We start from the raw sequence: 17,449 nt of genomic DNA, 5'->3' as shown, positions 1-17,449 counted from the left end.
TCTTAAAATGTCCTGTACCAATTAAGCCAGGAAAATGGCCATTGTTATGTTATAGTTCGTTTCTGTGTGTGTTACATTTTAATATTGTGTTTCTTTTGTGTCGTAGTTTTCCTCTAATATATGATGCGTTTCCCTCAGTTTTAGTTTGTAACTCGATTTGTTTTTTTTTTCTCAATCGATTTATGAATTTCGAACAGCGGTAAACTACTGTTGCCTTTATTTAGCAGTTCAAACAAATCAAAAAGCCGAGGCGTGTCGGTCTAGTGAAGCGTAAGAGTCCTATTCATATCACAGTAACATGTTCTCGTACATGTTATATTTGCCACTGACCATCAAACACATATTCTTTGGGAGAAAGAAGGATAATCCAATTTGAATCATGTTCATTATGCATCATTTTCTTGATACATCCGTTAAGTAGAACGTTTGTATTAGTTATGTCGCAAGTCCGGAATCTATTATACTATTCAAGTATGCATTGCGTACAAAGTACAATAAGGTCGCTATTAAACTTTTATTTCTCATTTAGTTTGGACATAATATGAGTTTAACAGAGTAAAACGAATGGCAAAATCTGGCGCTAGAAATAATAAAGACAATACAGATTTAGCCCCAGACGGAGGATGGGGATGGATTGTTTGTATTGGAACATTTTTTGCCAATTTTATTGCCGATGGAACTATGTTTTCATCGGGAGTGCAGATGATGGCATTTTTAAAATATTTTGGTGAAACAAAAGCAGCTACAGCATGGGTGAGCTCATCCCAACTTGGACTAAGCATGATGATGGGTGAGTACAAGTCAGATAGCAGGAAAAATGTAAAAAAGTTTAAATTTCTTGAAAGTGTCATAAGCGCAGTGTCTTAAATTACGTCAACATAAAGCAATAGTTGCTGATTGGATCTTCACCACGCTTACTGTAGTTTTAAATCGTGTCCCAAAGTCTATATCAATTCTAGCCAATCGAATCGTAAGTACATCATACGGCAACCAATCAAAACCAAATGGCATGATATGGAATGGAACTCAATAGCAACAATTCCTAGTCGTTTCAAAGAAAACAGACAAATACCATCTCCTAAACAGCAAAATACATTAAACATGGAATAGGAAAATAAACAATAGAACTGGCCGAATCTCACTTCAAGCCGGGGTTGAACTTGGTTGCATTTGAAGCGTAACCAACATTAATTTCAAAGAGAGAATGATTGAAGTTCAAAGGTTAATTGAAAAGTTCAGACGTTTTTAATTCGTGCACAACTAATGAGTTTTATGTCACCGAACGCGCGCCTGTCGTACCAAATTATAAGCCAGACATCTTTAATCAGTTTTGTCATACATTTTAAAGATGTCTGTTTTACGTATATATTGTTGCAGTATGATAGCACAAAAAGCAATAAGAAATTAAACCAGGGACAGTGCATTATAAGGAGGACAGATAACATTAGAGGAACCTGAAAAGAAAACCTGTAATGGAGAAAAACAATTCATTCTTTGTTTTTACATTGTCGAAAACGTCGAAAAGTCCACTAAACACAAACCGGAAACTTTAGAAGGAGCAAAACGAATAAAAATATCCCGTTTTCGCGCATTTTTTTAATGTTTAATAGTAGCTATATGAAAAAATAGAACAAACAAAGGTCGAGTATATTTACAAGTGTCTTATATGTATCTCTTTAAATTTTCTGAACTTGTTACAACTATTAATTCTTTGAAAATGTTTTTCTATATCTACTAAATATATATATATGGATATTATTTTTACTATAGGTCCAGTTGTAAGTTTTCTCATTGTTAAGTACTCAGTTAGAACTGTTGCGATAGCAGGAGGCGTTATAGCTTTTCTTGGCACAGTGGCGGGTGCTTTCTCACCGAATCTGACTGTTCTTATTTTCACATATGGCGTTATTTGTGGTGAGTAGTATGTACAGTGTGAACTTATATCAATTGCAGATACAGTACAGATATACATTCAACAATTTCGTCGAGCATCTTTTTGCCGAGAAAAAGATTTTAGAATATAACCTAACAGGTGTATACGACAGAAAGTACCTTTTTTCATAAACATTTTTCAAATATTTCATCGCAAATGAAGAATTTTATTTGTCTTTGCGTAGTAGAATGTGTAACTTGAATTCGTCCTTTTAGAATCTAATGTATTTCGGTAACATTTCCCTAAGCTTACACCATAACGCTGTGATTGGCTTACAACATCCCAACTTTTGAAATTTAACCAATGAAGTGACGTTGTTTTCATTATGGTGTATGAACAATAAAAGTATACATGGTCCTTTAGATTCTATTTATGGCTAATTATGATAATTCTGTTAACAGTACAGTTCACTGTAAATCTTACATTTCATTTTCAGGAATTGGAATATGTTTTTTCTTTCTTTCGTCAATAGTAGCGGTTGGACTCTATTTCACTCAAAGAAGAGCCATAGCAACAGGCATAGCAATGAGCGGAAGTGGTTTAGGCGTGATTGTTTACCCATATCTCACCCAATTATTATTGGACATGTATGATTGGAGAAACACATTATTAATCATAGCTGCTTTGTGTCTGAACGCTGTAGTGTGTGGAGCTTTATTCAGACCATTAACGAGACGAAACATAGATAGTTCTGCTTGTAAATGTTTAGAGGAAAACTCTGTTTCCGATTCCGATGAAAGACGATCTATGTTATCTTTCAGATGCAAGAACGAAGACTCTTTTTCACCAACTAAAATTTATAACTCAACCTCAGGGATTGGTGAAGAACTAAAGTCATTTCTTGACACAAATAAAAATGACAATATTGATAAAAGACAATTTTTCAGTGAACAACATTTAAACTCGATAAAACCCACTGATGTCGGGAAAACAGAATATCATTTTTTTCTATCACCAAGGTTACGCAGCGACGTGTTTTACTCCGGAAGTGTCAACTTTTTACCTTCGTACGACTGCAAGTTCGAAAACGGCTTAAAAGATGAAACGGAGAAGGCAAAAGAAAACAAAGATTCATTGTTTCTAAGCTGTATACAGATGTTTAGGCAACTGCGATTTACTCTTTTGTTATGTTGCATGGTTATGTGGACTTGTAAGTATACTCCTTATTTTTATGTAAATATATTGTTGGGTATTTAGCTCAATGTGCTCCGAATAACACTAGATCGGTTTTTGAATAACCTTCTGATGATATACAACAATCACGTTATAATTATAATGTCAAATGATTTTAATACATTATGATGCAAATATTTTCGAGTAATTGTTTGACTTTCAGTAAAGGCCTTTGGACAAGGTTAACTTTAGGTCAAATATGGCCTTGAAATACAATTTTATCATAAAATATTAAAAATGGCCATACTTTGGTTCTTAAATGGATCTATTTCAGAAGCCTTTACTACTAGGTTAAACACATAAAGTATATTCTTTGCTTCAAAATCTGCAAATTTTAAATAAATCGTAAAAAAATGATGATTTTGTGCATTTTTCTCACCCAAAAGCTTGGGGAAACATTTGGCTGCAACCTAGGATTCAAATGTTCTGTAGCCAAAAGTTGCCAATGATAATATTAAATCTCTTGACACAAAAAAAATCTGCATTAGGGGTGGCGCCCAAAGTAAATTATGTTAAAAACGGATCAAATTGACTAAAATTGACGTTACAACACAAATAATGCATACTTGAGGGGTCATTGCTTCGATCGTCATTTATAATGCGTCGTTCCAAAAATAAGTTATTTTGGAATGATAGTTATGTCACAACTATTTCTATGTAAAATTATAGAACTTTTGCCTGATTAAGAAAACACCAAATTATTTGGGCCAATTTTAACCCGTCGTGAACTAATATGCAAGTGTAAATATTTCTATGTAATTCTTAAATGAAGCTGATAAACCAATATGTAACGTTGTTGAAATTTAGTCATCAAGATTTTAGGAAATGCTCAACCTATTTCCATTGTTGAGTGTACTTGCATTTCAATAGTGCTAAGTTGACCATGTATAGTTCTGAATTTTAAAGCCTTCTTTGGCTTTCATGCTCCCAAACAATTTATTTATTTTGATTTCAAAAGTGTTGGACATGAGGTTACTTGATGAAGTTTACACGGTAGATCTAAAATTATTATAGTCTTGTATTATTTTAATTTTAGTTTCTTGTGTACAATTTGGAAATTAGTATGGCGTTCATTATCACTGATCTAGTATATATTTGTTTAGGGGGCAGCTGAAGGACGCCTCCGGGTGCGGGAATTTCTCGCTACATCGAAGACCTGTTGGTGACCTTCTGCTGTTGTTTTTTCTATGGTCGGGTTGTTGTCTCTTTGACACATTCCCCATTTCCATTCTCAATTTTATACATGTATGCATAACGTACAGTACTTAAATTGCACCTCAGTTTAGCAAAAATAGCAACAAAAACTTGCAAATTTTCATAGGGATTAAACAATTTGTTATTTTTTTTTTATTTGATATTATGCAGGGCTTTCAAATAGGTAAATATACTTAAATATTTACAAAACTTTTACGTTCACAGTATAAATCAACAGATGAAGCACGCACTGGGAAAAGTAAAATCTACGGAAACTTCGTCATGCTACCGTCACAGAATGAAAACTTTTGTCTGGTTCATAAAAACACGTAGGCGAAAAAAACTGTCAAAATATGTGCAATTCGGGTACCCCTAACGTTAAACGCATTTAACTTTACATATAATGACCAATTTTTCGTTATATAAATTGGCATTGTAGGTAGTAATGATGTGACTGCTTTAGATAATTATTTTGTTTAACACCTTAAGATAGCAATAAGCTGAAATATACTAAAACAGAACGGATGGCAAACAATGTGCGTTGAACATTTTTCTACTTCCGACATCGCAAAGAAACGGGCACAACGAAAATATTTTAATTTGGGTAAATGTCGGTAAACATAGTTCATGGACATGAGATAAGTTTCTATACAAATAGAATAAACGAATTAGATAAAAAAAAAACTTGGTCAAAATGACAATGATGTCAGGGACGCTCGGGAGAAGTAAATAATGCAATCAGATAAAAAAAAACCAACAACACACAAGTCCCTTCTTATTTAATTTGATACGTTTCTGTTACCTCACTTTCAATTTAAATAGAATGTTTATGTTTTGCAAAATGTCGGGACCGATTAATTGTTATTCAAACGATCCTTTTAATATTCAACTTTCCAAATCTCTTCAACATTTGCAAGGTATTAATAATAAAAAAAAATTTTTTTTTTGAACAAAGAGACACACAATAAATACATTTGTTTTAATTCATTTTCTTCAGCACAATCTATTACTATGACTTATATACCAGACATGGTTGTTTCAAAGGGTATCCCACGATATCATGCCGCCATGTTGATATCAATCATTGGTGTAACCAATACCGTTGTCAGGATTCTGGCGGGATTTACAGTAGATTTCTTCCATGTACGAAGTATCCACCTCTACCTTGGAGCATTGTGCCTAGGGGCGATAACCAACATTGCATTACCTTGGTGTGACAGTTTTCCTTTACTAGCGACATGTGCTGTTGGATTCGGAATATGTATGGGTAGGTTTCACTAAAATCAAAATATATTGCATTTATTCTTCTATCAAGTATAGTCTTCTTTCATTATTAAACATTAAGAATGTTTGTAAAGATGGAAAAAAATACTAAATAGAAGGTATACCAAGCACTAAAAGGCCTATTTAAAGTGTTTATATTTATGTTTTTTTTTCTCACAAACTCAATAAATTAGCAATATAAAAAAAAAATGAAAACAACACTTTATAAATGTCATGCGCTCGAAGCTCTTGTTTAGATTTACCTTCATCAGGAACGTATTTTATTGTATCAATTGTATCCTTCAAACAATCCTTCTCAGTGACTTTACAACTAATAAAAAAATCACTACTGTTTTGCAATATACAACACACATCAGATCAATTCAGTTTTCTTTCACGCCTGCAAACCGGCATAACTCTTTATAAGTGTATGTAGGCTACATTTAAGGGTTTATGTATTAAATGTTTGCAGGTTAAATTCTACTAGTACTACTCTCATCTGCATTTAAGATTCATGTGAACCATTTTCATAACTTTACGTCCGTAGCCTTGGAAAGTCTTCAAGTTTTATGTCCTGCACCAAATAAAACTAAAGATTTCGAGAACAATTATTCAATTGAACAAGTTTGCTATTTGTCATTAACGCTGATTGAACGAAACAGTTTTTATGTAGCGTGAAATAGACTGCAATTGTCAAACCAATATCATCATACTTTCCAACAGGTTTTTGTTCAGATTGAGTCGATAGCATGATCGGAACGATAAAGTATATTTTTGAGAAAAAATAAATGTAATGAGTCAAGTAAAATTATTTTATAAAAGTAAATAATATTGCCATTTTAAATTTGATAATGCATGTTTGGGATATACATGTATGTGCAATTGGTAAAAACATAATCACATAAAGTGATAAATGAAACATTTAAATCACTTGGGCTATTATTTATATGTCTAACCAAATAAAACATGTATAGTTGTCTCATTGACAATCATACCACATCTCCATATTTTATATTTTTAGAAATTATTCGTGCAAGTCAAAGATACATTCAATATGGGACCTCCTATGTATAAAGTTAGCGATAACGGAGGCCTTCACTGCTCTTTGTTTGAAAGCTAGGAGATATGAAAAGAGCCATTATATGGTCACTTAAATTGTCTGTCTAAACTAATTTTTTTTCATAAGGGGTTTATATGGTCTGGACACTTTACTATAGAAGGTCACCTGTGATGTCACTATATTGTGAAGTCATAAACTTGTCAAAATTGACGTATTTGACCGTTTTAAAAGGTCATTTCACACATAGTTTGTGAATAGAATTTATATAAGGAACAGCTTTACCCAAAAAATATTTACACACATTAACACATCTTTGTAAAATATATTTGTAGCTAAATTTCTTTCAGGGTAAATCTTTTTTGTAGCAAAATATCTTTTAGGGAAATCTGTTACCCATATCTAAATATTAATGACAAGATCTCAAAATGGGAGTATTTTGGCAGTTTTTGCACTAAATATTAGAAGTCGAAGCTCTAATTCCAATATGTTAGGCAACATTCGAAAAATTATAAACACTGATGTCCCACAGACTTATGTTTTATGAACATTTGAAGGATTTCATTTGGTAGATTTATAATACATTTATGAATTTCGAATTCAACGGTCCTTAAAGGTGGCCTTATCATACCTTAGACTTTTAAAGATACATGTATATTTCCAGGAAATGATGTAAAGAAATTAGTATACTTTTTTTTATTTAGGGTTTGATTTAAATATAATAAGCATAGAAATGCATGGTTGAAATAAGAAAAGTAAAAACCAGAATCGTATTTCTTGTAAAGTAATATGGTTTGAATGTTTAGACTGAAGTGCATTTAAAAAACCGCTTTGCTATTTTGCCTAACATGATGCAATTCAGACATGTTCTTTAAATTTCATGTATTTTCAGATTTTTATTACTATCCATTAGTCGTAGTAAAATTTTTCGATTGCAAAAACATTACCTCTATAAACTGATTGTTTCAACCATGATAACTTATTTTATCGGTGTTATAAAATTAAGAAACAGTAAAATTGAATGTATGGTGGTTGATTTATCACATTGTTACCCGAAATTGCCATTTTGTGAATCTATTTAAATCTTCCATCCGATTTCTTTATTCTCTTTTCTTTCTTATAATGCATTTTCTCTCTTTCTTTCCATGTTGCATGACACGGGTAAGAAATCAGTATTTTCGCAACTATGTTTTATTTTTTTATCAGGTTCGCTACCTAGGTCACCAGAAACAGGGGTGGATAGGTAGGGGTAAGTTTCGCGGACAGATAAAGAGGTAATTCATCCTGAAAATCATGAGATTGTAAAACGTGTGCCTGTTCCCGAGGCTTTTTGAAAGTTATCATTATAGACCTAGTGGCGAAATGTTTAAATTAAACACTTCTTAGCTTTGAATGAAACGCCAGAACACAAAAAAACATGCATGCAGAGACACAATAATATTTATACATGTTAAATATGTTGTTGAAAGCATGTTTATCGTTCATACATTGTACTTCCATTTGAGTGATGACGCAAGCGATGCATGTATTCGTAGAATATAATTTTCGACGCTTAATAGTAAAATACGGTTTTTACTACAATACAGATTATTCGTTAAATTTATAATATACGTAATATTTGTTTGTGAAAACCTAGCAGCTTATGTCACGATAGACGCACGTTTCGTCTATACAAGGCTCATCAGTGGCACCCGAATGTTAAAAAACACGAATTTGAAGAACATTGCAACTCGAATATTCGAAAAGTTGTGCTAAATACACTTAAGTTCATCTATGCCTGGGGTAGAAAATAATAATTTCTTTCAAAGAGTTCAAGATTTTAAAAACGAAAATTACCGTATCAAAATGCAATGGGTTTTCACGTTAACACTGGCTGATGGTACCCGCGGAACCAAAGTGTCAACCAGTTTTGGCATCTAGACGGTCTAGGGGTTGCTGTTTGTAGTAGGGACATTTATGCACTAGTATTTTCCTTGAAGATGTTTTCATTACCGTGTATTAGCTAAAGGGTGTCTTGATTGCATATTTTTCTTTATATGTATAACGATAAAGTCACTAATGACAATTCTTATTAAACTACTTCTATAAATAAAGACATGTTCATGTGATACCGAAAAATTAAACGAATGATAACATATTTAAGACCAGATTATCAAGTTCGCAATATCCTGCTGTTAAATAATGTATCACAGATAAAAAAAGACAGTATCCTATTTGAGCAGGAAAAATAACACGTTCGTATCCTTTAACCGTTTTTTTTTTAAATATATGCCTGCTAATCTCGATGACAAGAAAGACAACTATTCATAAAAACATGATAATTGCTGAACATGTAAAAAAAAAGGAAGGAAACTTACATATTAATTTCAATGAATATCCCTGGTGGCCAAAACCACTATATCCAATTAAAAAATGATTTCAAGAGTAACTTGTATAGGTTAGCCAGTTATGGAGTGGAGGGAGGAGGATGAAACGAGTATATCGACGAATGTTGTCCAATCATGTTAGCACTTTGTCTAGGCATATAAGTATTGAAATATGTGAAAAATAGGAAGAAAAAACATAAGCTTACTCAGTACATTTTCTTGACGAAACACGTATAATGAAAGCAAATAAATGTTATGTGGCAAGCATGTCTTATATAAACTAAATAATGAAATAAAAAATATATGACCGACTCCTTTAAACTTGAAATTTAGGTTAAATCATAATTAAAATATAAGAGATTTTGATGACAAGAATTTCGTTTGTTATATTATTATTAAATATTCCAGGTACAGTAGTGTGCCTACGTACAATCCTGATTGCTGATATTCTTGGAATTGATCAACTGACAGTAGCATTTGGAATCATTGCATTTTTCCAAGGATTTACTTTTATTATCGATCCACCTTTAGCAGGTAATTATTGATGGTAGTAAAACAATAGAAACAACATCGGGCATGGTTTCTAGGGGCACTTGGTGTCGAGTTGTCCAAGTAGTTCTAAGAAGATTATAATGTTGACTGTTGTAGTTTGTTACCCCGATTTTGTTTTTTGTCCATGGATTTATGAGTTTTGAACAGCGGTATACTACTGTTGCCTTTATTTTGTACCTCTATTTTGTCATTTTTACCTATCATGTCTGTTTGTTCATTTTATACATCGTTGTCAGTGTAATGGAATTTTATGCGACTGTCTTAAATCCACCAATTTCTACAAAAGAAAATGACATTAATTTTGTTATTCCATTCGTTTCATGCATTTGAGCTTTTGATTTTGCCATTTGATTAAGGACTTTCAATTTTGAATTTTCATCAGAGTTCAGCATTTTTATGAGTTAACTTTATACAGAGCATTTTACAGCTTAAAGATAGTAAATTAATAATACAATCGATTGATTAAAAATTACATAATAGTTATAATTTTATAGTTCCGATTTTGAGATTGAAATTTTAACTATTTTTTAATCATATTGAAATGAATTGTATCTACACTAATCATAATTAGACGTAAGCTTTGATTCTGCACGGTTCTCTGACATTTAAGTCTTACGTGTATAATATTTCGATTGAACTTTGAAATTTCTAATAAGAATGACAACGACAAAGTCCAATTTGATGATAAGTTTAGAATACAAGTCTTGTGATTAATGACAACTTACATGACACATACATATATACTGTACTCAAAAGGACATCAACTTTTAAATATCAAAGGGGCAATACACATCAATAACGTTTTGTTTAAGAGCATCTTATTTATATGTTCTTTGTATCAAAAAGTGAGATAATATTCTGGTTATGACAAGATGTGGAGCATGTTCCACAAAACATTAATATTGCAAAACGATCGAATTAACCATACCCAAAACTGACCAAATTGATTTTTTGAGCCATCTTATGGCATATAAAATTTGTTACATGATTTGAAATACGTCATAAAGTTGACAAAATCTAAGTATACATTATAGTCAAGTGGTTTGTAGTACAATAAAAAAAATCAAACCTAGTTTGAAATAAATTCCGGGGTAACTGGCGCTACCATTTTACAAACTGTATCTCAATTTAAAAGATGTGGCATGATTGTCAATGTGACAATTCTCCACCAAAGACCAAAATGAGTAGAAGTAAGTAACTATATAAGTCACACGTAATTACTCAAATATTTGAATAAGTTGCTATAATATTAACCAGTTAACATTTAAAATTTTAGGTTTTATATATGACATGACGGGATCATATGTCTATCCATTCCTGATGACAGGTTGTTTTTATATAATAGGAGCCATAATGTGTGCTATTCTGTTGTTCATACATCACCACAAAGACATTACAGAAACTAAAGTTGAAGTTATTCTGGAAGCTGATGAAATTGGCAAACAAAATGGAAAAGTATAGACTGAAAGAGACAGCATCTGTAATTACCTTTTATGAAAGTGTTTAAGACGAAGGACCCCAGTGACGTTAAAGGACGTTGTACGATTTTACAGTGAATAGGGCGCCAACAGCTTGGACACGCAAACTGATCTCTTGAACTAAACACATTATATATTTCTTAGGCTATTACCACATTATTCAGAAAGAATGGTTGTACTATATAGGGCAGTTAAAAACAACTAGAAACATAATTTGTTCATATTAAAACACAGAGAAATACAGCATATGTGGTAAAATGTTGGAATGTTTACTTTGTATAACGTAAAAATATCAGATAGCTTATGTAAATGTTTGATATCATCATTTGTATTAACGAGAATCATTACACATACGATTATGTTTAGAATGTTCAGCTATAGATACTCTTTATGCAATATGTATGACTAAATAAATAAGCCGATATTTTTACGATGCCAATTGGAAAACAATAATGCAGCGATATTTTCAACAAACTCCCAAGAACATATAATACATGCATAAAGGCAGCGGTTTTGTGTTTGTTGTCTGTTCGTACTCGACATTACAAGTAACTTGAAAATATAGATTATCGTATCTATGTAGTACAAACTACGGGAGCTAACTCGGTAAGAATTATCATCATTAAGTTAGACATGTTCAGGTAAAAAGTGCATTTCCTGATTGTGGAAGAGACACTATGTAACATCCATGCATTTGTGATATATGAAGTGTAATTTAATGTAAATCATCATTTCAATAAACAAGCTACGTAACACTTATTTTAATATATAAAATATCTATATTTGAATAATTAGTTGGTTTTTTAATGAATTCTAGTGTTTAAGGATGTACTTGTGCGAGGTTTAGGAATTTGTATCAAATGTTCGGACTCCATAGTTTGTGCCCTTCAATACATGGTAAATTATTTTGCCCCATAACACCCATTTTTCTTTGATCTGAGACTTCAAAAGCTCATTAAATGTCATTTACCAAAATTTTAGCATATTCTTTATTTTTTTTCTTTCGATTTGGTTCCCCAAAATGAATGCAGATATAAGGTATAAGTCTGAGTTAGCCTTATCCCGCCATTTTTTAAAAATCAGATATTATCGAAAAGAAGCTCCATTACCTAGAAATATTTCTATCTTAATTGTTCCCTAACTTATGCTCTTCCGACTTTAAACTTTAAGTAGGAAATGTCTTAGGAGAGAAATAGGAACAAATGAGCACTCAGCTAATCCCTCCTCATACAATAAATATGGTATGAGTACCAATGAGACAACTCTCCATCCAAGTAACAATTTATAAAAGTAAACCATTATAGGTCAAAGTACGGTCTTGGCTTACACCGAACAGCAAGCTATAACAGGCTCCAAAAATGATTAGTGCAAAACAATTCAAACAAGAAAACCAACATTCTATTCTATATAAAAAACGAGAAACACTTATGAACCACATCAACAAACGACCACTGAACACAGGTTCCCTACTTAGGACAGGTGCAAACAAATGCAGCGGGTTTAAAAGTTTTAATAGATACCGACCTTCACCCTTACCTGTAACAATATAATATAAAAAACGAGAAACACTTATAAACCACATCAACAAACGACAACCACTGACCATAGGTTCCCTACTTAAGACAGGTGCAAACAAATGCAGCGGGTTTAAACGTTTTAATAGGAACCAACCTTCACCCTTACCTGTAACAATAGTGTAACATCACAACATAGAAAGACGCACTACATAATATCATTTGACAAGGATGAGATTTTTGCGAATCACAAGTCCTACGATGATTCAATGAATAGCAAATCAAATGACTTATCTTGTTTGTATTGGATACCTAAGCTTCACAAAATTCAGTACAAACAGTACATTGCCGTTTCATCTGCATGCTCGGAGAACGAATTGTTCATTAGATTGACTAAAAAATATGTCCGCAGTGAAAGATTGTCTTCAGAAATACTAGTGGTGGTATCCATATGTGGATTCTAAAAAAACATCGAAAGAACGTATGAATAATTAACTCGATCTGTCTCTGAAATAAGATCTGTCAAAACTTATGATTTTTCAACCCTTTATACCACCATTTCCTATGTGAAATTGGAAAAATTTTGTTAATAGTGAACAAAAAAGGTAAAACATACTACACAGAGGAACAAATAATCAGTAAGCTGGAGTTTCTGATTTAATCATATTTGTTGAATTTAGAGGTAGAATTTTCAATAAATTGCCGTCATTTCTATAGGAAGGAACTGTGTGCCTCTCCTTGTCGATCTCCTCTAATTTTAGTCAGATATCCAGATCATTTAATTGCACATTCAGTTATATTGATGGTGTTCTTTTCATTAACAATCCAAACTTAAACATCCTTCAGAACAAGAAATTAAAGAAGACAGACACAGCTTTCTCTACCTCATTTCTAGACTTATACCTTGAAATTGGCATAAGCGGTCATCCAAGTACCAAAATCTATGACATACGAGACGATTTTTAATATTATTATTATCATTTTCCGCCACTTCAGTAGCAATATACCATTTTTAACTGCATACGGCGCATACATTTCTCAACTAGTTCGGTACGAACTATTCAAAAGCTTGCAGCTTAATTCTACTCAAACTTTATAAAATGTCAACAGTGTCCGAGTAAAAACTTGATGAACCAGGGTGATGTTTTAGAACGTCCCGCCCTTATTCTCATAAAAACGTTTATCGGAATTTCTGGAATATACCAAGACCTTGTTTAAACAATATTCCGTATTAACTTCACAAAATAATAGACGATGGTCTTGAATTATAGTTTCTTGTTTCTGACATTGTTTATCATCTTACGTGTAATAGTGTTCGTTTATTTTCAAATTTTAAATATCCCCCACCTTAATTGCAATATAGCAACTCTCCTGCATATGGTATATACATTTCCTAACTTATTCGATATCCAGGAGCTTGCATCGCAACTCAGACTTTGTAAAACGTTACCAGCTGTGTCCTATCAGAAAGTTGACGAACTAGGGGTATATCAATGAACGTCTCGTCCTTTTACAAAAAAAAAGTTCATAGGAAGATCCTAAGTCCTTGTTGATAAATGTTCGATGTCAACTTCACAAATAATACACGATGGTCTTGAAGTGTAGATTCTGGGTGCCGACGTTCGTTGTTTCTCATTTGAATTACGTTTTACAATATTCTTTACTTTGAGAGCAATTATTGTTACTGATTAGTTATTTTTTTGGTAATGTTTATTTGACGTGGCTCGGTACTTATACATCACATTTGCGTTTCTTTGTTGATATATTGGTTTGTTTTAATAGTGATTACAGTTGTAACACGATGTCGAATGCTGTATCCCTATTTTTGATATTTTTACCTTTTAATGTGTCCATTTGAATCGGGACTTTCCATGTTGAATTTACCTCGGAGCTCGGTTTTTAGGTATTTTACCTAATATTTGATAACTGTTACTTTTGTTTTTGATGTTATCTATTTGACGTGGTTTGGTACTTATACATCCCATTCATTGTGCTTTGGTTATTCTTGTCTTCAATGTTTGCTTGTATGCTTTGTTTATACGCCTTTTTGTATTTCTTTGTTTACATATTTCTTTGATTTCTATATTAATTACGATTATAACATTATGTCGACTACTGTTCCCTTGATTTTGGGTTTTTGTTTTGTTCATACATTGTTGATAATAAAATGAAGTTTTGAGAGACTTTTATACAATGAGAGATTTAGCTAGGTTAAAACCAGGTTCAATCTTCCATCTTATATATCAGAAAATGCCTTTACCATGTCAAGAATATGACAGATTTTATCCATTCGTGTGATGTGTTTGAGCTTCTGATTTTGGCCTTTTTATTTTCAAATTTTCTCGGAGTTCGATATTTTTGTTATTCTAATTTTGACTCTTTCATTGGTTTGACGTCCAGGGAAAATTATTTCATGCATGAACACAATCTGTCCAGTAGATAAAAAAATTACGTTCATCATCAGATGTGGATGCGAATTTATTTACCAACACTTGCAATGTTATTTTTTTACTGCCAAATGAACAGATGCCATTATTTCTAGAAATACTTTACTAGGGGGTATATTTTTCCCTGCACGAACTCTTACTCAGTTTAAAAAAATGGCAATATTCACAACAGACAAGTTAAACATCAACAGATTAATTTTTCATCTCTTTAAACTGATGCTACCTTTAGAATGTGGCCTTTGCATCTTGAAGTAATATTTATTTCTCAACCAAGTCGAACCCTATCTAATTTTTTAACCTGGTACCTTTAGTTGGCTTTTATTCGTGTGTGTTTCTCTGTCCTATATTTTCTCCCATTTGTTTGCATTGTAGTCTTGTCATGTAATGTTTTCATTTTAATGTTATTATAAACATTGTCATTAAAGCAGGAGGTATGGCTTGCCACAAAACCAGGTTCAACCCACCATTTTTTTTCTTAAAATGCGCTGTACCAAGTCAGGAAAATGGCCATTATTATATTATAGTTCGTTTCTTGTGTGTTACATTTTGTGTTATGGTTCTGTTGTGTCGTAGTTCTCTTATATTTGATGCGTTTCCCTCAATTTTAGTTTGTAACCCGGATTTGCTTTTTCTCTATCGATTTATGAATTTCGAACAGCGGTATACTACTGTTGCCTTTATATAAATACCTGCATTGTATTTGAAGACATTTGTGACGTTATGAAATAATAATTTTAACTCCTCTAAAATTCCCAATTAGTTGTTATAATTAAAGGCAACAGTAGTATACCGCTGTTCAAACTCATAAATCCATGGACAAAAAACAAAATCGGGGTAACAAACTAAAACTGAGGGAAACGCATAAATATAAGAGGATAACAACGACACAACACTACAATGTAACACACACAGAAACGGACCAAGCATCAGACAAAATCCCACGAGAATAACAAATATAACATCAAAATCAAATACATGAATTAGGGATAGACAAGTACCGTGACACGTCTTATCGCAATGTCAATTTACACTCAAAAATTAGAGAAAACAAACGACGCAACGTTAAATTGTAACACACACAGAAACGAACTATAATATAACAATGGCCATATTCCTGACTTGGTACAGGACATTTTTAAAGGAAAAAATGGTGGGTTGAACCTGGTTTTGTGGCATGCCAAACCTCGCACTTTAATGGCAATGTTAAATATAACATTGAAATGACAACATAATATAACAGGACTACAATACAAATAAATAGGAGATCGTATTAGACAAAGAAACACATGATTAATGAATAACAAAAAGCATCAGGTTTAAAATTTAATACGCAAAAAACGCGCCTCGTCCACACAAGACTCACCAGTGACGCCCAGATATAAAAGATCGAAAGCGAAAAAAGTACAAAGTTGTACAGCACTGAAGATCAAAAGTTGAAAAAGGTTGTGTCAAATACGGCTAAGTTTTTATGCTTGGGATAAGAACATCCTTATTATTTAGAACAATTAATGCTATTGCAAACAGTAAATCTATGAATTAGCTACATTTCTTCTATTTTTTTTGGTAGAATCTACTAGGATATTACCATAACTATTTATCATTAAATCGAGAGAAAGCTTTTAAAATTTATGAGTTATGAAATGTAATCATAAGAAAATTCCTGTACCATTTTAGGAATATGACGGGGTTATCTTTTCGTTAGATCTGTCAGTGTGTGAGCTTTTAACTTAGCCATTCGATTATGGATTTTCTGTTTCGAATTTGCCTCGGAGTTCAATATTTTATAGTGATTTTACTTTTAGCAGTACGAGTCTGCACAGCAGTTACACGAAACAAGCGTTTCCGCGACAATTGCGTGTTGGTACTCAAGTACCATCCACCGTGGAAAAAATTGAGGAAAAAACATTGAAATGCGAACTCAAAACGGCTATTTTTCTATCTCAAAACTCAGGGAAGAAAGCAATAACAAATACATAAGCAAACTCACAATTTCTAACCAGCTTTACGTAAATGGCACTCAAAATGGCTAAGGAAATCAAAGGTTATTATATAGCGTGTTATTGGGATTATATCTCCATACTTAGGGGTTTCGTGCTATTTCGAATGCATTTTTGAAGGCATTATTTCCACTACAAAAGCATGCACAATACGAAATTGTTTGGCGTACCCAAACACACAATCTGACGATAATCTTGAAATACATACATTTTTTTTACATGATCTGAATAAAATAATTTCATATGCACTAGTTTTGAGCGGAAAGTTGATGAACAAATTTCAAAGCATGTCTCTTCCTTTCTCTAAAAAAATCACCAGAAGAAACCAAGAACTTGTTGTTTTCTACATTTGAAAATGCCTGTACCAATATGATAGTTGTTGTTCATGTGTTTTATCATTTGAATTTGCCATTTGATTACGGACTTTCCGTTTTGAATTTTCCTCGCAGTTCAGTAAATATTGTTTGTGATGTTA

The 17,449-nt window shown here is 32.4% G+C and overlaps 1 protein-coding gene across 7 annotated transcripts in view; it reads left to right on the top strand.

Annotated features, from left to right (window-relative positions):
• The window catches only part of LOC143079522 (monocarboxylate transporter 12-like), a 30,210-nt gene extending 18,403 nt beyond the window's left edge, over positions 1-11,807 (top strand). For 3 of the 7 annotated variants that reach the window (XM_076254907.1, XM_076254908.1, XM_076254909.1), the window contains 6 exons: positions 530-790; positions 1,771-1,914; positions 2,370-3,083; positions 5,298-5,567; positions 9,395-9,520; positions 10,815-11,807. In XM_076254907.1, coding sequence (XP_076111022.1) covers positions 565-790; positions 1,771-1,914; positions 2,370-3,083; positions 5,298-5,567; positions 9,395-9,520; positions 10,815-10,999 — 1,665 coding nt within the window. In that variant the 5' untranslated portion in view covers positions 530-564 and the 3' untranslated portion in view covers positions 11,000-11,807. Of the gene's footprint in view, positions 1-529; positions 791-1,770; positions 1,915-2,369; positions 3,084-5,297; positions 5,568-7,826; positions 7,895-9,394; positions 9,523-10,814 lie in introns of those variants that run through there. The other 4 variants (XM_076254910.1, XM_076254912.1, XM_076254913.1 and 1 more) reach the window with 4 other exon arrangements.
• Positions 11,808-17,449: the final 5,642 nt, after the last annotated feature.

The sequence above is a fragment of the Mytilus galloprovincialis genome, chromosome 6 (genome assembly GCF_965363235.1).
Source record: "Mytilus galloprovincialis chromosome 6, xbMytGall1.hap1.1, whole genome shotgun sequence".
In the NCBI taxonomy this organism is placed as follows: Eukaryota; Metazoa; Mollusca; class Bivalvia; order Mytilida; family Mytilidae; genus Mytilus; species Mytilus galloprovincialis.
The sequence above is the reverse complement of the archived record's forward strand: the minus strand, read 5'-3'. Positions and strand labels throughout refer to the sequence as shown.